This window comes from Dermacentor albipictus, chromosome 1, assembly GCF_038994185.2.
Source record: "Dermacentor albipictus isolate Rhodes 1998 colony chromosome 1, USDA_Dalb.pri_finalv2, whole genome shotgun sequence".
NCBI classification, from domain to species: Eukaryota; Metazoa; Arthropoda; class Arachnida; order Ixodida; family Ixodidae; genus Dermacentor; species Dermacentor albipictus.
Window position 1 is genome coordinate 327,152,191 of NC_091821.1, and position 27,452 is coordinate 327,179,642.

The following is a 27,452-nucleotide window of genomic DNA, read 5'->3' on the forward strand; positions in this document are numbered from 1 at the left end:
GAACTCGCAGAGTGCGCGTTACGTCGGATGCGATCCGCCAACTCGAACTCCCTTCACTTTCTGACGCAATTGGTACTTGTGAGTGTATACGTGAGTGTATACGTGTGAGTGTATACGATCTTTCCGAGTCTTAGCCAGCGCTACTCACGACCGGGGCACCGGATGTGGCAGGTCCGCTATACTACGGGCACCACGCGGACCATGGAACATGGAGCAACAACTGTAGAATACGCGATTGTGTTCTGTTTTAGGCATCAAGGCTGCCGAAGTAGAAAAGCAAGCTTCCGATAAATCCATCACCGCCATCATCCTCACCATCATAATCATCTTCCTTACTTCTCTCTCAAATACACTCAGCATTCTTACACTACATCGATTAGAGCATAGTTTGTTCGGTTTTTCTTCTTTTTCTTTCTTTCGTTATCATTTGCTTTTCTTGTAACTAATATATTATTATGCTATCCACTGTTATGCTGCCAACAATTTTACAGTTCCGTTGTAGTTACTAACCGAGGGTCCCGTTTTCAGTATCATTACTTTGGGACCCTCGTCTGTATATTATACATTTATGTACCTATGTTTACATATGAATAAACTTCAATTTCAACTTCAACTTCATTCTATATACGTGTATTCAATTGAGATCAAAATATATGCAGTGACTGAGAAACTTCTGCCATGCACGTTAACTTTATAAATATGAAGCCGGCTTCTAGATCACGAACTTCGCTAAAGCCAGCGTACCAACTACCAATAACATAGACCACTCCATATAGATGACCAGAGCCCGCGGATCATTTAACTGTCCTTCTGTGCTTACCGCTATTTGGTTTCTCCATGGTGCAGTGGCTGTTAGGTGCCGCCAAATCGATAAAACTAGGACGAAGACGCAGAATTCTTCCATTTCTTCCTGCAAGAAAACCCACTGGCTTGCACTCTCCCCGCTATTTCTCTCCTTTGCAAAGTTTCATCCCGTTCTCGTTCTTGCTTTTTTTTTATTTCTTTTCTTCCGTCATCATATCCTGCCCGAAAGTGAAAGAGGTGCCTCAGCGATCTCCCGCTGGCGGCATGCACTCTGGCCAAAGTTCCTTTCACAGGATCGATTAAGGAAAACAGCAAAATAAAGGCACGGCTCACATCTGCAAGAAACTTTAGGTTCTGAAGTGCAGCGCTGCGGGCTGTCTGAATTTTTTACTTGTCAAACTCCCGTCAAGTAGAGATGTCTCGTTTTGAATCCGCTACCCTTCTTCAGTGTATGAATGCTGTGGCACACTTTGGGGCTTCTACCTATCGTTCTCCTTTCTCTTTTTTTCACTTTAAGTTTCTTTTCTCTCGCATAAACCTTTCTAATCTTTTTGCTTTCCCTTTCACGCCCTCAGCAGCCGCTTCTTTTCGCGGGTAAGAAATGAAAGCTCCTTTCGACTTGCTGACAGCTGACAGGTACCTGTTTCTTTGCTGCCCACGCAAAAGCAACGCGAACAGACACGAGTCGCATTCAGTGTCGTTTCACTTTCGTTTCTTTAGCAGCCAACGTATAAAGTTGAAGCAATATGAAAACTTGGAATCATCAGTAGCGGGTACGAACTGCATCAAAAATGACACGCAGCATATCTTCCGCACTCATGACACATACCACGCATAGCAACAGCACGGCGAGATCAATCCAGCGGTGTTTCTAAATGAATGCCATGTTTTATGGCTGAAAACACTGACATCGTGTAAGCTAAGAACTGTCTACAGAAGTGGCTAAAGAGGTCTCGCATTTAGAAAGAGCTTCTTTCTTCTTTTTTTCCTTTTTTTGTCCCTTCTTCTACTGCCTTTTCCTTTCTTCTTTTTTTCCTCAGTTATTCACAGTCAGTAGACATTCTGAATGTTAACGAATGACTCAATTTGTAGTCAGTGACTTCATGTACGCATCTGAATAACATTACTTTGAAAAATCGGGTTTTCTGTAAAGGCGCAAGATGGTCATGTGTTATCCACATCTAAAGAACACGGCCAGCGTCTACACTTTCTGTCAATAATGCCTAGTGGCCGAATGGCAGCCTGGAAATTTGTATAATATTTAATCGCTTTTTGCGATCAAGACTGACAAAAACGTCCTTTCTCAGGGATCTTCATAACTAAGTTTGCCTAGTTATGACAGCTAGACACACCAGCCAGACAGCACTGAAATATTTCTTCGAACGAAATGCGTGCCTCTTTCCTATAATAAGCGCCGTAAGGCAATAGTACTACAAAACTAGATTGATGGAATGGTGTTATATGCAAATCCTTTCTTCATATTTATTCGTCCAAACCTAGACTGCTTTTTCTCTGACCCTTAAATTTCACACAAGGCAAAGGATATGTTTGTGACAATCCACTGGAGTCATTCTGCACTCGCAATTCATAAATTCTTGACTTTTTAACGCAGAAATGGCTTCCTGCGACTGCAAATATATATTGATAGGGCTACAGCCAACCGGCTCGCGACCACAAAAAAAAAGAAAATAAAACGGCTCAAAAGGAATAAACTCTGTTTCAGTGGTGTGACTGGAACAGTATGAGGCGCCGCAGATTTATTATGTAACTACTATTAACTCATATCGTGTTGACCACTTTCCTTTCTTTAAAACTCCATGTTACGAAAACATACATCGAAAAAGGCATGCTGTGGCAGTAAGGAACATACATCCCTTACAATGGTTAAAAAAATAACAGCGACACTCGAAACAGCACTCAACTAGGCTAGCTAGAAAGCAGGAGAGCCACAGGCGCCCTTCCAGCATTTCTCAAATATTGCGAAGAACCGGGGACGGGGGCAAAATATATATCGACTCTATTTCTCTGGACACTCTCTGTGTGTGGCCCGATGGGGGAGTTGGCAAAGTGTGAGGGTACAGGCGGCAAGGCACTATAGGGAGCTGCGTCCCCCATCCGATGGCCCCATCGCTGCGGTATTATGCTGCCGGCATCCCCTCCCGCTCAACTGCTTCCCATCTTTTCCTTACCCATCTACGCTCACCCAAGAACGCGGCATAAATCAGCTCGGGGCCCTTTTCAAAGTGGGACGCCACCTGACTCGCCGACTTGAATGTGTGCGAAAGGGATGAATGGTTATAGCTTATAATGAATCTTGAACTGCGGTTTCCGCCGTGGCGTAAGAACAGTGAAATGAAAAATGACTTTGTAGCGCGCTATATATCTCGCGCCAGCCCCGGATGCTGGGCGCTTTTCGAGTGGCTCAATTCAGCCGAGCTTTTTTCCAGAAAAGCGAGATAGGCCGAAACTGGGCACAACACAGAGGGAGAGTATTCGCGAGATCGTTAGAACTGTGACTACGTGAATGTCGAAAAGACCTTCGCGCAGTGCCACTTTTTATTGTTATTGTGGTTATTTATTTCTGCGTTATATGTAACACTAGGCTGTGCGAGTTTCGCATCAAGCATCCGCGACTCGGCGCGGATGCTTGATGAGCACTTTGGCGCAAACGACGCCTCTCCATAGAGTAACGCCAACTTTGCCGTGGAAGTTACTATATTGAATATATCCCGGAAGCGGTTATAATGGCATGGCGTGGCCCAGCGAGTGATTGAAGTGCTAAGCTCGTTAGCTCAAACAGGATTCGCCAAGGACTAGCCCAGTCGTTCAATCAATACTTTCAGCGGAGTAGAGAGCACGTGCGCGTTTTCAGCGCATTATAAGTTAGGTTTTTTTTTTTTCGTCACATAAATAGCGTTTCCGTTCATTGAATGTCATTCGTGAAATTAAATACTCTGATCATGCGTCAAATTTTCTCGCTGAAGCAAGCAACGGGCCCATTTTGTTATTGAAGATGTAGTGTTTTGCTTATCGCACCAAATCATAATGGTAAACCTCCTTCCGTTTACAAAACTTCGTAAGCTTCCCTTATTTTCTGTTTTTTCAGAGTGGACAAACAGGGCAATAATATGAAGCTACGAATACGCTTGCGTTGCTTGAAAATTGCACCAATATTTATTGCATAGTGTATAACTGCTACCAGTCGATGCCATCTAATTTATTAAGATTATCCTGCCATCCTATCACTATATAGACATACTGCGCCTTAGTGAATACAGAAGCAAAATAAATTAAAGATAGAGCAGACAACTGCACTGACACTTGTTTGTTTTTAGCTGTTCACCTGTCTGAACAACCTACGACAATTAATTTTCGCAAGCTTGTCCATGTCATCGCTTATGCTTGCTTGTCGAGTGTATACACACAAAATGATTTGCCTCCTTTTTTTTGCCCGCAGGCATGTGACGTCACTATCTACAGCTTGCCTGGATATTCAAAGACCTAGACTTGTCAGAGCCGACTGCGCTGATCAGCGCAACTATAATGTACGCCGTTCCCATTACCTATGATACCACGTTTTATTCTTCCACCGTACGTTTCTCCTCGTTCTTCGCATGACCTAGCAATTTCAGTCAAACAACCGAACTGATATGTACGTAAGGTTTACGTTTACGAACCAATGTTAATTGATTGCTTTGTTTCCGTTGGATTGTAAATTATGTTCACGCGGTCTATCGCCCGCTTTTGTATAGCGGTAATTCGTTAAGCATAACGTCGTTGGTGATGATGGCCATATGCGCGAATCGCAATGTCAGCTGAAAATTACTTGTAAATTTCTAGCACGATCCTGAGAGAGGCTCTTGCGTTTAAAAACTCGGTAGTATCGTGTGCCTGAATGTGTCGAAATGCTTCCCTACTTTTGTCTTCACTTTCATTCTGCACCGCCAGTATCGCTTCACTGTGCACATCTGGCGACAGCCTCGTAACGTCACATTTAATGAAGCTAACACCGTCGACACAATTGGCTTAAACGTTCCCGGTATTTCCTACACTCTACATCGAGGCTAAGTTTCCATCAATTCTCTTTTTTTTATTGCGATGAAGGCTTGCCCTTAAGGCATAATTGTTGGAGCGTATATGTGTATTATATGTGTGCTGTGAGGCCTGTGTTGTGTATGAATTGAAGCAGTGGTTTGTGAAATCTGTTATCATGTATCCAGCGGTCATAGCTGGTTGTCACACTGTAGCGGAGGCCGGCTTGCAGTAATTCTCGCTTCTTAAAACAAGCTCCGCAGTGGCGCTGTTGCTAAGAGGCAAGCAAGCTCCGCTCAACTTCTATTTTTAACAGTTCCACGAAGGCATGTTTCGGTCATGTTGTTCTTTGTATGTATACTATGTATACTATGGCGTTCATAAAACGTCTCTAGAAGTACCTAAGTGTTCTATTTAAGACCGCGTCATAATATACAAGTATATGGCTTGCATAATTGCTCTTCGCGTTAATGAACTAGCGGAATTGAAGAGCAAAATTCTTTATTTCGTTTATCAGGTCGAATGTTCAACTGGCATTGGAAATTTTGACATTTACTGCAAGGTTTCTTCAAAATCCCAATTCCTCTACCGGGAAGCCAGTCGCATGATTTAATGCATGCTGTCAGTAGGGAAGGTCTAATAATGATGCAGTGACTCCTGTGAATTGAAATCTAGGTCGCACAAATAAATATGGGCAAGTTCACTAACGTAGTGCAAACTTTGCGCATTTGTCCTGGAAATTATTGTAAGCCGGGATAAATCCTGCACCAATAACGCCACGTAGCCTGGATTGGGTAAACTGTTTATTTAAATTAAAAATTAGAAAATAAACTTTAACAGCGCCGTCTACTTCACCGCGGTTCTGAGCGCAGTCTTCAAGCATCAGTACATTATACAGACGTGTAGCTTGACAAAAGCGTTAACAAGTCCACTGCTGGCACGGCAACGAGAATATACAGCGTGTCCCAGGTAACTTGAGCCAAAATTTTAAAGATCAGAAGCGCATCGTAAGCGAATAGAATCGAGCGCATACTACTCGCACTGGCCTACAGTAACACATGCATTTTTTTGTTTTCCCCAGCACTCACTAATTCATGAAGGTTAATTACCAATCTTTAATTATTCGCTGACGAGCTCAAGTATGATACGCAGATTTGTAGAGCACCTTTAGAAACCACAGCTCGACTTGTTTCCTGTACGATACGTCTCACCTAGTCCATTTTTTCGGATTGGAAAGAAAGCCCGCGAAATATGAAAAACCACGTGACGGAGCGCTTGCGTAGTGGTAGCGTGTGTTCGGTGAACAAGGTCGGCTGCATCGTGACCGACGACGGGGAACGGTGGGGCGTTCTTTATCTGCTCGGCAGCGCTCGGCCAGCAGCACGCATTTTCGCCGTCATCCGACTTGAGCCGCCCTTGTCCACCGAATGCACGCTTGAGAGCAGCACGATACCAATGCGCAAGTGCTCTTTCACGTAGCTTTTTTATCATATTTCGAGGGCTTTCTTTGCAACCAGGAAAAAAGGATAATAATAGTATTTGGGGTTTTACGTGCCAAAACCACTTTCTGATTATGAGGCACGCCGTAGTGGAGGACTCCGGAAATTTAGACCACCTGGGGTTTTTTAACGTGCACCTAAATCTAAGCACACGGGTGTTTTCGCATTTCGCCCCCATCGAAATGCGGCCGCCATGGCCGGGATTCCATCCCGCGACCTCGTGCTCAGCAGCCCAACACCATAGCCACTGGGCAACCACGGCGGGTGGGAAAAAAAGGAGTACGTGAGATGTATCGTACAGGAAACAACTCCATCGGTGGTTTCTGAAGGTGCTCTACAAATCTGCGTATCATACTTGAGGTCCTCATCCAATCATCAAAAAGTTGGCTAATTAAGCTTAATAAGTTAGTAAGTTATGGGGAAAATCTAAAATTGCCTCAGTTACTATAAGCCAGTGCGAATAGTATGCGTTCTGTTCAGTTTGTATTGAGCGCACTTTTCATATTTAAATTCTTAATAATAATACTTGGGGTTTTACGTGCCAAAACCACTTTCTGATTATGAGGCACGCCGTAGTGGAGGACTCCGGAAATTTGGACCACCTGGGGTTCTTTAACGTGCACCTAAATCTAAGCACACGGGTGTTTTCGCATTTCGCCCCCATCGAAATGCGGCCGCCGTGGCCGGGATTCGATCACGCGACCTCGTGCTCAGCAGCCCAACACCATAGCCACTGAGCAACCACGGCGGGTTATTTAATTTTTTTTTCTTGGCTCAAGTTACGTGGAACACCCTGTATATACAATCAATACCTCAGGGTTCTTGAAGTGCCGGCATGCGTCGCCTCAAGATAAAACCCTCTGTAACTGCTGTAGTTAACAGTAGCATCACTCAGTCTAGAAACGCCAATCCCCGCCATATTGATCGTTCCATTGATTGTTGATTCATTGATTGTTGTTCCATTGATTGTTCCAGGTAAAGTAGCGTACTCACGGAGACACATCTGGAAGTGTGCCATCTAAATTTTCTTTTTCGTCGCACCTCAAGGGGCTGTAATTACCGCCTGACGCACGTGTTATTTCGGCCAAGACTAAGCAAACCATCGCAAGCAGAATGACGTGCTACGCACGCTTCGCATTGTTCTGAGCAAGTTTACTCCAGACACTGAAGCGGCAACCACACAAAACTTCGGAGCGCAGGAAAGTGTCTACAGGTATGCGTCATCCCTCCCGCCAAGGGCACCCTGCTTTTGCTGACGGCAAATGTGCGTGGTTCCAAGCGCCGGCCCGAAACCTGCACTTTCAGTGAGGGAATGGTTGGACGTTCAAAGGGTGGGTGCGAAACTGCCAATCACACGTGAGCGGCGCACGCTATTTACTCATTTACACCGCTCTTCACGAAATGACGCAGAGAGGAGGGCAAGCGTTCGGGCACCCCGGTGTAGCCGCGCGAACACGGTGCGAAGGGCCCGCTCGTCAAGGCGCAAGAGGAACTGCACGAACTTTCTACATCGAACGCTCCCCTATAGATTTATCCCTTTTCGCAATGTCCGCGTTTTGATGAGTTTCAGCAATGAACGTTCAAAGCGAACACGGAACACTCTTAACCGCGTCCTCAAATAGCGTCGTCTGCTGTTATGTTGTACCTGCAGAAGCGTTTGTGAGCAAGCAGAAAACAGCCGACTTACTCGCTACATTGGCTCAGCGTATATGGCGTTTCAAGGCTGAACAGGAGGTCGCAGAGCGTGGATCTGTGGTGGCTGCCTTAAAAGTTCTCGCTAAAGTATACTAGATAGCCACACACACACACACACACACACACACACACACACACACACACACACACACACACACACACACACACACACACACACACACACACTATATATATATATATATATATATATATATATATATATATATATATATATATATATATATATATATATATATATATATCGTGCCCATCTCATAACTCAGGTACAGCACTTTCAGACGTTCTCATTATGCGCACCCCTCATACCCCAAGTTTTCTGTCATTGTCAATGTAACTGTGGTGCGCTATAAGCGGGCATTACCTCCTGGTTTCCACGGTAGTTACCACTGTTGCCAGTTGAAAGTAAAGCACGGCACATTAAGGTATAAATTCAGCTAGCCAACAGCTGACTCTCAGAATATAAACCCTCCATTTCGCCACGATCTCTTGGTTAAATAGTTAGGGCATTCAGAGGGGTTTTCCTACAATATAATAATAATAATCGACAGGTCACTGTCTGGTATATTCTCATCGCATAAAAATTGATTCGGTGGTTTTCAAAAGCTTCGGTATCGAAGCAGACGTCTACCCTGTGTAACCCGGTGGTCGCTTATTTTTTCGGCAGACTTCTGCGCATTTAGGCCCCTATATACAATACATTTGTCTATGCATTGAATTACCAAAAAATTTCATACTACCATCTGCGATCAGTTCTCAGACCCGAACGGGCAATTGCGTACATGATTTGGCAAGCTGCACGTTGTGTCTCCTGGCGACATCATGTCAAGTACGGATCGAGAAGCAACCGCACGACCAATGTTCCATGCTAAATCTCTTTATATGGATTGCATGGGAGGTCACTGCCTTCCGGAACCAAGCCGCACCCTTCCCGGGAGCAACAAAGGGCAACAAAGTCATTCTCTTTAAGGAACTACACAGCCTCAATCGTCTTAGCACTAAAGACGTCTGGGCTGGACAACACCCGCGGCCCGGACTGCGTTCGTATCAGCTCTTCCACACACAGGCAGACCCCATATTCCGAAGCTGCGTGTCCACACCCGAACCAATGAGCTTCGCGTAAAGGAACCTTGCTTATTACAAATCGAGCGCATTGTGTGGGTGCCACATTACCATCACGCAGCGTCATTACGGCCCATTCGAGAGAGGGGGATGGTCTCCGTGCATCACAATGGTCCAGGGAATGCGGGCGAGCGGGGACGGCACTCACGTACGGGGCACGGCGACGGGAGCGGAACGCATGGGATGCGCCGCACGCTCGACAGATCCCCTGAATACGTAGTGAAGAAGCCATTGTGATTACAAGTGGTGTGGGCGGCCGGTGGTGAATGAGGTGGTAGGCGCTCCCCTCGCGGGACGATAGCAATTTGGTAGCGCGCGCTGCTTTTTCCCTAGAGAATGTCGACCGCTGTGCCGCTGCTCATTCCATAACATATTCCCCTTTCTTCGTAATAGGCTGCTGAGAGAATCGAGTTAATGGACGGAGCGCCATAAATGACCATCTCAACGCACCGTGCCCGCGAGAGGGCGCGCTCTCTCATTTCTTCAACGAAAACGTGCAGCGGGCTCGTAGCGCATGCAAACTAATCATAATTACCTTTCACGATCGCTGACTATTGACACCTTTGAGTTCGGCGTACCATTCGATTCAATAAAGCACAAAACACGAAGAGCATATAGTAGTAAGTGTTTCCTTAATCGTGCCAAGCGAGCACCGTTTCTTTAGTTTTCTACATTGCTGAAATGCGGGGACTATGTTTCTATTGCCCTACCGTTTACGTGTACCGTATCGAAAGGCATTGTTTAAAGGAAGAATTGGGAGAGAGAGAGAGAGAGAAAGGCAAAGGAAAGACAGGGAGGTTAACCAGAGATTATCTCCGGTTGGCTACCCTGTACTGGGGGAGGGGAAAGGGGAAGCGATAGGTGAGAGGGAGAAGGATTAAAAAAAAACGAAACTACACACACACGCACGTACACACAAACTGTTTCTGTGGGCACTGTCACGCAGCCCGCAAAGGCGTTCCTACTGTGATGCAGTGCACCGTACAATCCTGAGTCACACAGTGAAGTCACAATCTGTCAGAAAGTCCAGTGTCTTTTAAATACCGCAGCAGCGCCTTCATGGCCGATCGCGCTGATGTTCGCGTAGGCCAGTGTCCAAGAATCTTGTTTTCTGACAGTGGGCGCTTGTCCAGTTTGTCTAGGGTGGCTGAGAGGACTGCTCTTTGCGGGTTGAAACGAGAGCACTCACAAAGAAGGTGCGCGATTGTTTCATTGCACCCGCAGAAGTCACAAAGTGGGTTGTCGGACATTCCGATAAGAAAGGAGTACGCATTTGAAAATGCTACTCCAAGCCATAGACGAACTAGAAGGGTACAGTCGCGTCGTGGAAGCTCGGGCGGAATACGGAGTTGTAAAGTAGGGTCCAGGGTATGGAGTCGTGCACTTGTGAAATTGGATGAATTCCACTGAGCTAATGTCAGGTCGTTTGCCAGTACGGCAAGTTTTTTCGCTGCGTCGGCTCTCGAAAGTGGAATGGCAACGCACCTGACGCCGTCATGGGCAGATCGGGCAGCTGCGTCTGCTCGATCATTGCCGTGTATGCCACAGTGACTAGGCAACCACTGATATATGATATCGTGTCCTTCGTCAACTATGCGATGGTGTACTTCTCTGATCTCTGCGACGAGCTGTTCATGTGATCCATGGAGCAGTGCTGAGAGTACACTCTGTAGGGCTGCCTTGGAATCACAGAAGACTGACCATGCATGCGGTGGTTCCTCCTGAATGAAATGGAGAGCCGCACGCAAGGCTACCAGTTCAGCAGCTGTCGTTGATGATACATGCGACGTTTTTAGCTGTATTTCGATGGATCTTGTTGGTATCACCACAGCAGCAGCTGAACTTGCAGATGTGACTGAGCCATCGATGTAAACGTGCACGCGGCCGCTGTGCACCTCATGTATAAGTTGTAATGTGGCCTGCTTCAGGGCAAACGACGGCATGTTAGCCTTTTTAGTGATTCCTGGGATGGTGAGGCGTACTTCAGGTCTGTGCAGGCACCATAAAGGTGTGGATGGTCTTGCTGCAGGCATGTAGTTAATTGGCAATGAGGTGCGATTGGCAACAATCATACGACTGATGGCTGCGTGTGGCCTTTCTGCGGGTAGAGCGGCAAGGTGGTGAGAAGGTAGTCGGGCGACGTGGCGAATGTGCGCTCTGAGAGCGTCGGTTACCAAGTACGTTGTTATTGGGTGATCCCGAGCTATGACAATCGTTGCCGCTGTAGACGCACACCTCGGAAGGCCGAGACACGTCCTTAGGGCTTGAGCTTGTAGTCCCTGGAGTACACGCAGGGAGCTTAGTTATCAACGTGTTGCACGATCGTGACCTAAGCGTACCGTTCGGTAGGATGCGATGTACACGTCGCTACGCTCACATCGTGAACGCCAATAATATGACTATGCAAACGTCCCGAGAGTTACAAAACAATTCCGCTCCTTATAGCAACCATAATGAGCCTTTCGTTTTGTCGCTCAAGCATGTGCTACATTGACTATAGCACCACGGCCCTCTTGCTGGCGCTGGTGGGCGGCTGGTTGCCATGGACGACAGGTCACTGCTCCCGCACGCTAAGATGAGTGATCTTCAGCGAGCAGGCAAAGCGCAGACGGTTCTGAATATGAGGCGGCATGCCACCGAGCTCCCGGTGCCAGTCAGTCAAGCGTGCATGCTGTGTGCTTCAAATTCCGCCGTATACCCACGTATCTTGTGCAACACTTCACTCGAGCGTATATCTGATTGCAGTATTACCAACAGCCAGCTTTTAACGTGCTCTGCCATGCATGTGAACCAACCCATAGGAAAGTCTCCTGGATGGGTCGTGTATGCGGACTATGTTATACTACGAAAACATAAGCAATAAATATCTCACCGGAGGTTTCTCATAGCCGAGACGTCGTTAAGGCAGTAGACGCAGATAACGATATTCCTTGAGAGAGAAAAGGTATGTTTAAGCCGCTCGGGAAGAAAGTAGGCGGCCTCGCTTTCCCAGCGCTACTCGAGATTGCGGCAGCTACATAATATAATGCCCGGCAAAAGGGTGTTCGTGATGAGGTTGGACTCGCCGCCACCCAGACATGAAATGAAAGAGAAGGTCGAGCGCCTGTGTAAGTGGCAGCCCCAACTGAAAAGTTACAACAGTGTCCTTCAAAAATAATGGGCCTTGCATGTATTCCTGGGAGCTTCAATTAAAGGTTAGCTTGTAGGAATATCTACCGGAAATCACCGCTAGACGCTAGACGGCGGGTGAACAAAATTCGGATAAAATTTCTAATCATGCCACATCTTAGACATGACGATCACTACCATTTATAATAGCAGCAGTGCGATTTCTCAATTGCGCACATGACCGTATATAACTCGGGGATGCCTAGTCGGCTTAACTGCTTGGGAGCTCAGGTAAGCATGCTCACATCTGCATCCTGAAAAACTTCCAATTACCGAAACTTTCGCAGCCACTCCACGACTCCACCACAATTTAGCAACACTCGTGCATCCGTAGTGATTTCATTTCCTTCGGATAATCTGCATCTGGCGACAGTTGGGTCATGGTTGTGATAGCTTTGTCAGTAACTGTGCTTTGGCTAAGGTCACAGGAATGCATTACGAAAGTGTTCAGTAATTAAATGGCGTTTATCTGGCAATTCATGTCGCCGCGAGTTTCTTCGGCAGTTTCAATGGCTCAATGGCACAGTGTGCACTGTATTCGAAAGAACTGAATTGTTATGAATTGCAAAACTGTGCAAGGATTAGGAAAAGGTGACTAAGGTGTGCATATAGAGTGCTAATGTGAAGCGCAAGGCACTAAAGATAGTTTATTAGGGCATGATGTCCAATCAGTAGAAATAAGAAAGAATATGTCAGCCTAGTTATCAGTGGTGTAACAGAGAGTCGGGGCTTCAGTTAAGCCGAAGCAGGGCTTTCAGTTCCAGGCCTACTTTCTCCGAAATAAAATAAATTTTGATTGATTAATTCGTTGAGCTAGACGCTTTCTTTTTTTGTTTATCTCAATTTTTCAGATATATTGACAGGTTTTCTTGTTTATACTTTTTCTGGGGACCACATTTCATCCGCATAAACTTTGAAGTTATCACTGAGCGCAAGACGCGCCTGCGTGATTGGGAACTTACTCGAATGTTATCGATGTTTCTATCTGTTGTGTATGTCCTCGCTGAACCTTGTGTGATCAGACTGTATGCGCGACGCTAACTATGCTGCATTTTCGTGAAAGTATACGTGCATCAGCGATTACGCTGGAATCTTCGACGAGTCACGCATGAAAGCCGACACGCTTGGCCCACGCTGATCAGATTTTAGACGGTCGCCGACTGTGTTCGCCGCTGTCGTTGTGCTCTGAATGTCACTTGATTTTATGGGCACAAGTTCACCCAATAAAGAGTTAGTTTCGTCAATCACAGTTTCGGTACTGTGTTCTTGACCGTCATTACGACGTGACAATATAAGTGAACCGTGCTTTGAATTTTTAAAGCTTTTGGCAAGGAGCAAGCGCTCATGCCGTCTTTCTTCTTGCCTTTGTCCTTATTCGCGCCATCTTCCACCACCTCGCCATATCAACACTATTTGAGCATCGTGCACTCATAAAAACAAAGCCTTACTTTCACGCTCAGAAATACTGCCGGAAACAACTGGTTCCTATTATGCTCCGTTTAGTTCGGGGCAGCTGTCATCCTTTATTTTCGATAACGACCGCCACCGATGTCGTCTTGTCACCGCGCTCGCGGCTTGTCTCCCGAGGACCATCCCGCTCGTCCAGTGCCGCTAGCGGCGCCAATCGGGGGCCTGGCCGGACGCTCCTTGCAGTAAGTGCGTGTGCGAATAAACAACCGGGGGCTCCTCACGCGCGCACAGCCGGTGCGCGAGAAGGTACGCGGAAGCTGCAGGGGCTCCGCGATGCCCATTGTCAACGTGGGCAACAATGGCACCGTCCTCCTTTGTGGACGCCGGTCTTTGGTCCGGCTGAACAATGGCGCAAGTAAGAGAAAAGGAGACGCCCCCGCTTCCGCCGCCCGCGCGTCGCGACCCATTACGTCCTTATCGCGTAGACACGGTGTTTCGCGGTGTAGTCGCCTGCCTCGAGCCGCCAAGGACGACGCGCACCGCCGCGCCTTTGAGTGAAAACGGTGCTAAAGACGCAACTGTCGCGTCGCGGTGCCTTTCATCCGCAGTCAGCAACGCACCGGTCCGCAGCGATGTTCTCTCCGGCTGCCGTAATTACGTGAGAATCGGAACCGTCGCTTGAAGCATCGAACGAGGGTTGTATCGAGGCCATCTAACCAGACGGCGCGCGTCTATTTTTAATGGCATCATTTGTGCTGCGCACGTGGGTGGCGCCATCTCTGAGATAATTTATATGGTTCTTTCATCGTTTAAGAGCATCCATCTTGCACCATCTGCACTCCGATAGCCACTGCGAGATTCAATATTTGATTTCCCTTTCCGTGGCAATTTGTAGTCATGACAGGCTTCAGGAAACGCTTGATATCGCAATTCGTTAGCACGTATAATTCTTGAATCAGAGCAAAGTGGCCAACAGCGCAGAAAAAAAGGAAGTCAAGGCAGTTTAATGAGACAGGAAAGACAATGAGGCCACCTTCTGAGGGAGTAGTTGCGACTAGTAAAGCAAAATACAATACAATTTTTTTTTTTTTGCTGCGGAAGACAGTTATACGTACTTAACTGCATTTTTGATGCTTTAAAGATGATATTATTAATAAAAAGACGATGTGGTAGCCTTATCTGTAGGCCTGGCAGACTACTCCTGATACACAATGAGTGAAATACGAGGCGACACAAGCCCCCTGAACGCATTCTTAGAACAGGCCTATAGAACATGCACAAAACGTGCACCCATATTCAAGGCTCATCTGAGTGGTGTATGGAGGTAGCGCCGTGCGAATATATCTAATATGCAAACTCCAAACTAAAATGTATAAGGGCCCTCCCAACTTTCCTGTTGAAAAGACCAGAACCCGTATTCACAAGAAAGCTCTTGCACTAAAATGGTTCGTACGAGTAGACGCCGGCCAATCACGATGTCGGACTTATAAGTAATGAAAGCGGTAGTTCAATGAGGAGCCACGCTTACGAATGAAAAGCTTTGCGAGTTCATCCCAAAGCGCATTTTATTGCGCGCAATGCACAGGCGGTGCTTCCTCCGGCTAAGCACATTCCGCAATTTATAGCCGAATAACTTAACCAAGTCTAAACAACCGTTATCAGGGAATAAATGTTCCATAACAATGCAAGAGGAATTATACAGCTAGACATCCTCAACCAACTAACAGCAGCGCTAGGGACCGCACATGTGGGTTACAGGAGCTCAAAATGCTAGCGATATAGTAAACGGCGCAGTTACGCGCAGGTCAATCAAGCAGGCGGTGCGAGTAAATGCAAGTGAACGCACATAATAAAACGACCTACGCCAGCGCGAGCACATAGCATGGTGGGAGTTGTGTGCACAGGTATCCTATCCGATGCATTGCACTTAATTAACATGTAGCATTGCTATATAGCCACTTAAAAAACTCCGAAGTACATGCAATTTATGTTTCCGGAACAACAAAACCACGAGCCAACCAATGAAAGGATTTGCCGCAGTCACAACAATGCAGTCATACAATGTGGCCAAGAATGAAAGCTCGCAAGCTCTCAGTTCAACTTCGGAGCTTCAAGGAGTGCGAGAAAGTAGAATCAATATTTAATGCATGAATTCTGCGCCGCAGATGCAGAGGGAGACATTGGCGTTATGATTTTTTCGTATTCACGTCTCATCCGAACACGCTTAGACCTAACAGATTACTTAAGTACACTCACTCTGTGTCAGAAGAAGTCTAACATGAGTTCTCACTCAGCCAGTTCAGTTCGAGTCTCATATGTACCTCAGCTTCAGTGGAATGAGCAAGCTCACTGACTATGGAGCGGGACGCTCTTCCTAATTGCCAGCCGGCTCAGTGCGGCATTCTATTTATGAAACGTACCTTGATTCACGTCGACTTGCGCAGAAGGTTTAGAAACACGAAACGTCCACAGATTCAACTCGGACTTTGGAATCTATGTGTAAGAGGATAATGAAATGCTGAAAAAAAATTGCTCATTTCATTGCTGCGTATTTGACGTAAAAGAAACAGGCGCACTCACGTCTTCTCTCGCGCACTTGTGTTGGTACGTAATATGACATCCGTGGCGCTCAACTCAAAGAGCTGGTTCAGGCAGGCTCGATAGAAGCGTACGTGCGATCGAGAACTAACAATAAAGGTAAAAAAAGGAAAAAGATACGATTGAGGCCTGATGGTTAGAGCATCGGGCTGCTGTGCTGGGGAACAGAGGTTCAGTTCCACCATGAGGCACGTAATTCTATTTTTGAGGCGACAGTCTTAAGTGGCTCATTGCAATGACTGAAACCTAAGAAACGCATCTTCTGGTTCAATGGTACAGAAACGATGGCTCATACCCAAAAATGTGTCGTCCCCTCCAACGGCACAAAAACTATCGTCATGAGCAATATCTCATATCCCCCTGAGAAGGCAAAAAATGAAATGGCTCATCCCTCTCGTAATGCAGTGGCTACAAGCACTCAATACAGTGAAGGGTACAATGCTGGGGCACGATTCGACCCGCTGTGGTTGCTTAGTGGCTATGGTATTTGGCTGCTACGCACGAGGTCATGGTATCAAAACCAGGCCACGGGGGCTGCATTTCGATGGGGACGAAACGCGAAAACACCCGTACACTTATATTTAGGATAACGTTAAAAAATTCCAGGTAGTCCAAATCATTCAGGACTTCCCCACTACGGCGTGCCTCATAATCAGATAGTGATTATGGAACGTAAAACCCCATAATTTAATTATTTAGCGCATATATTCCTTAGAATCACGCATACAACGTACAAAAATGCGACGTCTAGTTGTGTTGTAAAAAAAAAAGAAAACATGTGACCTTTTCAATGGCTCATACCCCAGGGAGCGCTCAGCAAAGTGAAGCGAACAATGGATACATTCATTGAAATCACCCATACAACACAGAGGACAGCATACGTTTCAAACCCTTGCTTAGAGGATACAACGTAAAGTCGAAGAGAAATGTCGTTGGCGCGAGCCCGACCCCGCTATACGGGCGCGCGAAGGCGCAGCTAGGCATCGGAAACAAGCCGAAGAAGCCGAACTGGGAAAGGAGCAACGCGATGATGCGAGACGGCGCATTACCAAGTGTGCAGCAGGTCTTCGCCCTCACGTGTTACAGAAGTAGAACATGCTGCCGAATTTTTTTTTTTAAGTAACACTATTCAACAAGAGAGCAGCGACAACCAGCAGCCACGGTAGCGAAAGTCCGGGAGGGTTCTCAAAGAAAGCTTCGCTTTCAATGAATATATATATATATTCTCTTAAAGCCCGAGTGGTCGTTGGACTACCCCTGAAAGCAAAGGCCGTACACTCAAACTTGTGAAGTGGGACATGTTCCGCAAGAAACGAGAAGAAGCGGGGCGAGGCGATGAACCGATTACGGACATAGACGAGGGGGCCAATGCGCTCAGACGGTACGTGGACGCGGCAACAAGAGACGTTCTGCCAGAGGCGAACCTCGAAATAATTGACAGCAGGCTCCTACACATACGGGAAGCAAAGCGACCACTCCTAAAGAGCTGGAAATGTCAAAGACACAATAAGGCGTTGCGCAAACGCATAGCACAGTTAGACAGAGACATCGAAGAACACGCTTTTCAGGTAAGCAGGGCGCAATGAGAAGACACGTGCAACGGCCTCGAGAGGCAGATGACCGGGACCAGCGCTTGGCGCCTCTTTCGACACCTATTAGATCCGGCCACAAGACTCGTAGACTAGAAAAAGATTATAAAGGCGATAACTTCCTCGACGCAATACGTGACCGTTACTTTAGAAGGCTGAATGCATCCTACACGCCGAATACGACGGCATCGCAAACAAGAAAGTAGATGCGGAATTTAGCGAAGCAGAATTTGGGATAGTCCTGTTCGAACTGAACACCCGAACGGAGCCCGGCTCGGACCGGGTTCCCAACAAGACCCTCCGTAACCTAGACGATGAGTCAATCTCCCGCCTCGCGACCTACGTCAACGAGTGCTGGCGAGGGGGCTCCCTTCCCGAAGCGTGGAAACGGGCCCGCATTATCATGATTACAAAACCCGGCAAGCAAGTTAAGCTCGATAATGTAAGACCGATTTCTCTTACGTCTTGCGTCGACAAAGTCATGGAAATTGCAGTTCTCCCCCACGTGACCAACTTTCTTGAAGACCATGACGCGTTTCCGCACACCATGCTGGGATTCCGCCGCAACCTCTCCGCAAAGGACGTATTGCTTCAGCTTAAACACCAGATAGTAGACGACACTACCAGCTCCACTAAGGCAATTCGCGGCCTAGATATTAGAAAGGCCTTTGACAACGTTAAACACGAAGTGATCTTAACAACAATTAGAATATTAGGACTAGGTCAAAAAACGCATAATTACGTTAGAGAGTTTCTCGCAGGCAGGCACGCATGCATCGTCGTTGGCGATGAGGAATCGCCGGAATATGAGACTGGTCCGTCCGGCACGCCGCAAGCATCCGTCATATCACTATTACTCTTTAATTTAATTCTCCTCGGTCTACCCGAGAAATTAACTGAAGTAGAAGGATTGCATCTCAGTTTCTTCGCGGATTTCATCACCCTCTGGTTTCCCGGGGGAGGATGTGACGGTCACGTCGAGCGAACGCTACAGGCAGGTGTAGATGCGGTCCAGAATTACTTGCGTGGAACAGGCCTCGAGTGCTCGGCTACCAAGTCCGAACTCTTAGTCTACAAACACACAAGGAGAAGTCGTGAAACCCTGCGCGGCGAGGAGCGGTAATACTCCAAAATACCCATTATATTGGCAGATGGTACTCCCGTACCGCACGCAGACAAAATTAGAATCCTGGGGTTACACCTGCAGGCAAATGGCCATAACGGAGAGACGGTGCGAAGACTTCGTCGTTCGGTAGATGACACGATCCTACTCTTGCGTCGCATCACGAATAGATGCAATGGTATGCGTGAAGACGGCGCGATCCGTCTCGTGCAGGTGTACGAGATAAGCCGCATAACGTACGTTGCCCCCTACCTGAAGTGTAAAGGGTGCGAAAAAAAACAAGGTCGAATGCATGATACAAAAGACTTTCTAGAGGGCGGTCGGCGTTCCACTCAACGCGACCATCGACAAGTTTCTAGAGCTCGGACTTCACAACTCACTCGACGAGTTAATAGAGGCGCACAACGTTGCGCAGTACGAACGATTCTCTAATTAAAAGACAGGTCGATGCATCCTCAAGTCACTCAGCATCACGTACCGCACACAACATAGAGAAAAAACGGCGGTTCCGGCCTCAGTCCACGACCACCTGGTCATCCCGCCGCTTCCCAAGAACATGCACCCAAAGCACCAAGCCAGGAGACGCAACAAGCGAGAAAGAGACCTTCAGAAGAAGTTTGGCAACAACGAGGCGGTGTACGTAGACGCTGCGCGATATGGAGTAGGGAGAAGCGCACATGCGATTGCTGTTGTGGGCCGCACGCGTAAGTGCCTCGCGAGCGCCACGGTGCCACGGGACACACGGAGGCGGCCGAAGAAGCCGCGATAGCCCTAGCACTGACCGCGGTGCCAAACGCTGCGATCGTGATCAGCGACCCGCAGGCGGCAATCCGCCGTAGCTTCGCGCGCGGTCGCCTCTCGCGGTAAGCAGCCCGCATATTACAAATTTGTGACGATGGCGACTCGTCATCGCCCTCGCAACCCCAGAATTCTACGGTCGTCCTCTGAACCCCGGCACACACCGATGTCCCGTTCGCGGGCAACGAGGCGGCCCACACCAGAGGTCTCACACGCCGAGCCACCGCAGATTATGTGGCCGTCCCTCCGCCCCCGAGAGCGTGGCATCGGATCTGCTTGGATCGGGACATAAATGCAGCAGCAAGAATCACAATGGGCGTGAGGTGATCATCTGACCACGTTCAGAGACCTCACCCAACACTACAGACTCGAAAGACGCACATTCCCGCCACCACACGATAAATTAAACACGAATGAGGCCGTAACATTACGCTTTCTCCAGACACACACTTACCCTAGCCGCGCCGTCTTACACCACTGCTACCCGGGTTTATATCCAACAGATGCCTGTAAAGGTTGCGGACGGAGAGCAACGCTGCGACACATACTCTGAGAATGTGCCGGCAAACACGGTAATGAAACCACCTCCCTTCGCGACGCGTCCGTAATCGTGGCCGTTGCCACAGTTCGGGAAGCCGCGAGCTCGCTTCTTCCCGACGCCGCCCTGGCTGCGGGAGCCGCCGGGTACCTTCTCCATCGGCATCGCCGCCGCTGAGGCGGCTCTCAAAAGTTCAGTTTTGCTGGACCAGCTATGGACCGTCCGGCAAGCCGAAGATGCCGCCCGAGTCCAAGGACTCCGAGTTGCCACCTGAGCTAACCACAACAAAAACTGCCGGACCATTCATTAATGAAGTTTCTTCATCTTCTTCTTCTTAGGGCATCTACGCAAAGTCTAAATTTTAGGCGGCATTGTGTGGGTCTCCCACATACTCACGGAACGCGCGCCTCGCTTGTGCAGTCTTGTGCTGCGTTTTCGTAAATTATAAGGTACGAGCTGTTATCCGTAACGACGGCCACTTTTAGACAATGACACCCCGCTTTATGTAGGGAATGATAAATATTTACACAATGCATTTTTATGGCTAAGGTTTTAAAAAAACTGGAACACGAAATAGAGTTAGTTTGTTCATGGGCAGAAACACCCCCCAAAACCGCTCGCAACAGGCACTTGTGCGGGTAGCGTCAAGTTGCACCGTAATTTGTCATGCTGCAGTTTTTTGTAACCTGAAGTACCATAGATACCTTGAATATATAACAACAGACTTGTCCCTGAACAATAACCTGCGCTGACATCATTCGAACAACACCGAGCAGCCACAAGAGAGAGTGAAAGTTCCTGGCGCCCTCCAGAATCGTAGGTCGTTCCAGGAAAACCTTCCAGGATATTGCTGCTCATTTAGCTTTCTTTTCTGCGCTTGGCGCAACATTTCGCCGTGTTATTCCAACCCATTGCATAGTTACTGCTGAAGATTAGCCAACATTGCATACAGTTGGTAGATCTCCAGAAGTTCTTTTCGGTATCCATCAAGCCTTCGCCCAGGCAGCGCAGAGTCCCCAGTCGGTGGCTGATCTTTCAGCCTTCTCAGGCTCTCATCGTCGTTTGTTCAAAGACAGGCGTATCGAACAGGGTACTTGAGTACCTCGTTGATTGCCCTCTTAACTAGTTCACGTTATTTTCACGTGGTTCCGCAGGCGTGTAACCTCGGGCGCAGTGCTGGTACCTCTTGAATCCCTGGAAGCCCCGTGCGTCGCCTTCGTCGTATTCGGTAACATCCGCCGTCCCGACGCCTCTAGTCCGTGGAGACCGAATTTCCGTTGCGGATTTCGGAGCACCGCGCGTGTAAGCAGCTGTCAACACAGTCTGCTGCTTCTTCGGCACGGCGTCGTCGGGGAACGCAACTACGATGGCGCCCGGCTTGATGGTCATCGGCCCGTACAGGATGACTGCTGTGTAGACGATGAAAGCGATCACAGACATGGAATAGCCAGGTATCCACAGGTACATGATGTCGAAGTTGAAGCCTAGCACCACCATGATGCAGCCTGCGACGAAAAGGCCGAAGGCGAGCGTGAGCGCCAACTTGGAGTGCAAGTTTGGTTGAAAGGTGGCCGGCTTGATCTTTTCGATCGACTCAAAGTCCTTGAGGTCGAAGCCAGACGGCGGCCCAGTGACGTTAGTGAACATGACGGTGATGGTGTAGATGGCAACTCCCAGGCCCATGGCGCACAATCCGCCTATAGTTCTGGACTGCTTATGCGACGCGACGCCAACCACTGCGAAGGTGCCTCCCGCGGCGAAGCACAGAAATGCGACGGCCAGCACCAAGCGACTTGTCTGCGAGATGCCGTAGTGCGCCTTGTGCGGGTCCTGCATGCTGCGTCCTGCGCAAGGGAAAAGTTAAATGGGACGACACGTTCCAAACAAGTGAAGTATCGCGGATATTACTCCATGGATACCACTGTTACACCATCACCTCAACGACGACGGTCGGAGTCATTGTTTCGCCACTTCACAAAATGTGCGCCGTCGACTTCTTGGTTGTCTGCGCGGATAGGATTGAGATGCTGAGAAAAATTTTTCTTCCAATCACAACTGATTCGGTGATTCGATAATTAGATGTCTATTTTGAATTTCTATTATTCCATCCAAGTTTAATTTTTTAATAATTATTATGGATATCTATCCCATCTACGCAAATTGTAAGGAGCTTCCTGAGCTATTGTCGTGTTCCGCAGGCAGTGGAACAAATAATCAGCAAAATGATTCTGTGAGAGAAATGAAAACGGAACTGAAGAATAACAACAAAATACTAGTTTTTAGTTGCTGTATAGAAATATAGAGTTGCCTGATGACAAACTGCAATACATTTCCTAGGGACAAGCATGATTGTTGTAATTGAGGAACTTGCACTAGACGAACAGTTAGGTGGCGATGCTTGCTATTCTACCTCTTTTGCGAAAGAGTATAGGGGCGTATCCGTGCTTCTGAGCCATGCAGGTGAACCATTAGTGCTTATCGTTCAAACAAAAATGGCGGAAGTTGTAACTATACGTTTGAGAAAAAAAAGATGTCATTGGTAAGCGAAGGGCTCCATATATATATATATATATTGTGTGTGTGTGACCAACATGAAGTTTTCACAAGGCAATATCACGTGCTTGCAGTAACTTCCTTTTCACTGAAACGAAGTGTCACTGCGCAAACGTGCTTGATCTCTTCAACAGCTTTCTTTTTCCTTTCTATTGGTACCTCACCGTTTCGCTGCCAATAAAATGGGTGGATGTCTAAAGTACGCACACACTAAAGAATTGTGCTAGATACTTTTCTACTATTTAAACATAGGGCATAAGCACGGTGCAATGTTTGTGTTATATGAAATCACATTTTTCTTCATCCTACAACTCGCGTCTAGAGGTCAATACAGATAAAATCTTGCTGTTCAGTGCTTTTATAACGTTACTCAAACATATTATCTGCGTCAAACTTCACATTGCAGAATCTAATGCATACAACACGGAAGAACAACACCACAGAATGCATCGTGTGCTGATACTGTCGGTGGACGGTGAGTGCTCAGCCGCTATATGAGGGTTCGGCATGTGATACACGCTAAATATGCTCAACCATTGTGGCTCCAGCTGTAAGCCAGCCGAGATAACTGTGTGAGGTCGCACGTGCCTCATATATGATCATATGAATGGCACCTTTTTTTGCACACTTCTAGTACGTTTATTCATAGTGCAGTAATTGTGAACTGGGGGGGGGGGGCATATGGTGATAAACGCTCACTACCATGAAACAATGAGGAAATGATGAATTACGAAGTATAAAGAAAAATCGGAAATGAAAAAAAAAGGCAGTTTGGCTTGTCAAGTTACAGAACAGATCGCTGCTTCGAAACGAAGGAACGCCGAACATAATTAGTGCTAGAATGGCCTCAACATGAAGGTATTACAATCATCATAAACAATCAAGAGTGACATTTTCGCTTCGTTAACCTTGTTTACTTACATGAACGAAAAGTAGTACATAAAACTCATGACATGCTATCCACCTCATTGACACTGTCTGTTACAAGGAGACATGCTGCACTTTCGGAGTGTGTTGACATCATCCAACATTCCAAGCACGTGTAGCGCTCGGAATAAGTTAGAGCAGCATTCACAAAGTACGATCCATTGCAATCCAATGTAAGACCAATCGTACCGAAAGCAGCGCCCAGCAAGATTCCAACAGTTTTTTTTACACTTTTCAGCCACATCCAACGCATTTCAATAGGTCCCATCTCTCGGTATAGACATTAGACAAATGCACCACAAGTCGTATCAGGCAACACGCCACACTATATTGTTCTTAAATCCTGAAACAGATGCCCACTGACCAATTCGGCATAGAGATACTGGTTCTTGTTGCTGTTTAGAAGTGCGTTAGCGTGGTAAGCATTTCCAAACACCCTTCTAGTGTATCACGAAAGCGAAGAAATTTCCACGCTACAACTTGCTTATAATGCTAGCCCCAAATTCATAAGCAAGACACATAAGCGCTCAATATATATCATTATGAAGATATAATCGTCACACATAGTAGCAATACGATGAGGCTTCCCCCCACGTAGTTTCATCTATACTCACAGTGAGCGCATGGAAGCATGGCGAGTTGTCATGGTGTTCCGTGTGTCGCATCTTCACGTGGATGTTGAGGACATCGCCACGCTAGGCTGCACCTGTGCCCAGACGAAAAAGCCCAGCTCCGAGCAGGCTTCATAGCTTCACTTCGTCTTCTGTACAACCAAACACTTGGCGTTTAGGAGCTGCCGAGCGCTAAAAAAGATATCGAGGAGCAGACGTAAACACATGATACCCAAGACCACTGACGCAATCATAGAAGGAAATTTTTTCTAGAGGGAGGCTGGCAGTGGCAACGACCACGTATTTCCACCGAAGTGATTCTTTTCTGCTTCTTTTTTTTTTTCGGTGTCATCTTGGGGGGAAAAAAGGGTGACGATGATGAGTCTCAAACATGGCACGTACTCCACAATGGGGAAATAGGCTAAAATTGGCCAGATGGGAAATAAATAAATACTGAAATTAAACGAAAATCAATAGATATGATCGACTAGATAAGAAAGATTAGTCAGCAACGGAGTGATCAGACCAGGCGACTAAATAAATATAATCTGAAGAATACTACATTCAGCAATTTTGATCGAATAATTTTGAAAGAAAAAAGGCTGACAGTGAGCAAAACAGAACTTTAGAGGATCAACGTTTTGTAACTTGCAAAAAAAATTACATACAGATTCAATACCAGCTTCAAACACATTCTCAAGGCTAGAACTTAGTGCCGAGGCCGCCAAACAGAGTAAAACGGAAACACTTGCCCACTACCTTAGGTTAAAATATGAAAATTCAAGATGCTTGATATTTTTAGGTGGCGACAAAATGAAAAGCATTGGCCAGTACATTCGACTGCGCTGTATAAATGACCCAATGTGGAGGTCATCCCACCAGACGTATGATGGTGGTGATAAACTTTATTGAAAGGGGGAAGGGTAAAAAGGGACGTGGCTGAGGGTTAGGGCTCAAGTAAGGCCCTGGGCCTGCTTGGCCTTTTCCGCCCAGTCCACCAGTTCAAGCTGTCGGTCGACGTCCCCGGAACTGAGCCAGGCTGTCCAGTCAGTCTCGCTGCTGACGGGGGGATGAGAGAACGGGAGCGAGGTGCATTCCCACATTATGTGTGTGAGTGTTCCTGTTTCTGAACAGAGCCTATATTTGTCGCTTTCCCAGCCCCCTGTGATATTGTTTATGTATTTTGGGTGTGGATATGTGTTTGTCTGAAGTCGCCGAAACGCGACCGCTTGCGTTTTGTCGAGTTGCTTGGCCGGTGGTGGGAGCGCACGAAGCCTCAAGCGATACCGATGGGCTATTTCATAATAAGTCTCGCAGGGTTCCTCGTGTCTCTTCTCGCCATTCACGCCGTCCGCATTCCTCAGACGAGGCTCGGCGCGCGAGATCTCGAGCCAGACTGTGAGCCGACGCGTTGCCGTGCACAGTCGCGTGAGCGGGGTCCACACGAGGGTTTTCAAGCGGCTTACGGGGCGTCGTGTGAGGACATGGTACGCCTTTGAGGAAATTCTACCACGGACGAAATTGTCGATGGCCTGCTTGCTGTCGCTGATGACGGTATTCGCTTCCGCATGCATGGCCATGGCAATCGCGGCTTCCTCCGCTTCCACCACTCGGCCAGCCGTGATTGTTGTATGTTCTAATAGTCCTCCGTTGTGATCCGCTACCACCGCGGCCATGAGGTCGCCGCGAGGGTGTCTGGCTGCGTCTGTGTAGACCACTCCATCTTGCGAGCCGTAGCGTCGCCAAATGGCTTCACTACGGGCCTGCCGACGGCCCTGATGGAACTCGGGGTCCATGGTGCGGGGTAGAGGTGGGGCGTAAATATTACCAGACGCATTACCAGACGTATGTAAGCATAATTTTAATGCGGGAATACGATGGCCTAACCTTTTAAACATCAGCTCGAATTACTAGTGCTTTTTCCAGAAATGAGCCAGGTGCTGAAACTTCCAGGAAAATTCAGTCAGAGTCACTATATAAAGTACTGAAAGCGTTCAATACGCAAGCGGGGTGACATACGCCACTATTGCCAAAAACAGGGTGAGCGATCCATTTAGAGACGCTAGCGCTAATGAATCAGCCGCTTCATTTCAACTTCCTTGGTCTTTATGCGTCTCTGTCAGCTGTGCAGTTTCCCAATAAAAATAGAGCAGCGAGGGCCGCAACCTCGTGAGAAAGTAAGCGAACGTAGTTGGAGGCACCTTCGATTTCCTTTAGGAGCTTGCGGAAGATGACGTAAACTCCTTGTGCTCTCCCTCTAGGAGCGTTTTCCCTTTTTATTCCTATATCACTTTTATCAATTCACGGTATCAAATATTACATTCCTCCATTTGACCTCCTTGTCTAGGCCTTGTCTTTCTCTGTCTCCATGTATCTCCTATGCGAAGTAATCAAACGCTGTTTAAATACGACTCTACAGAAGATTGTCGTAGCTTACCGTTACATCAACAAATAACTTCTGTATACACTAAAATGTAACAAAAATAAAAGAAAACAACACAAAGAAAATCAGAGGGTTTTGTGAATACAGAGATTTCCAAGATCTCTTAGGCAACAAAAGCGACGCAGCGCTTCGCTACGGGATTCTTTCATCTGAGCTCAGCGGTAATAGGGTGCACCCAACGCTCGGCCGGCTAATGTGGGAAAGCGGATGCCTCTGACTACAGTGAAATGCTCGCTGAATGCGCTGGCAACATTTTCAATTTCTCTAGGTTTTCAATCATCTGGAAGGAGAAACAAAGACGACTTGCGACCGCGTACCCAATCATAGCAAAAGTTAGCTGTTCGGTTCATATTTCCTTCCTAAGAAATTTGCTTTCGACAAGAGACATATGTAACTGAAGTACTCGTGACTTGCTTGTATCCTGAGACAAGAAATTGTGCTCGCAACATTTCCGTCTTCGTGCATTTATTTGTTAGAGTTCGCGGATGTGCGATTGCTTTTATCTCCTGTTCGACAACATGTTG

General features: G+C 47.2%; 1 protein-coding gene across 1 annotated transcript; it reads right to left on the minus strand.

Moving 5' to 3' along the window:
• Positions 1-20,873: 20,873 nt before the first annotated feature.
• On the minus strand, positions 20,874-24,822 carry LOC135908927 (uncharacterized). Its single transcript, XM_065440783.2, has 2 exons — positions 24,489-24,822; positions 20,874-22,238 (listed from the first exon to the last, which is right to left on the minus strand). Exon 2 carries the CDS (start codon positions 22,228-22,230, stop codon positions 21,517-21,519), a length of 714 nt encoding a protein of 237 aa, XP_065296855.1. The 5' UTR covers positions 22,231-22,238; positions 24,489-24,822; the 3' UTR covers positions 20,874-21,516.
• Between the last annotated feature and the right edge of the window lie 2,630 nt (positions 24,823-27,452).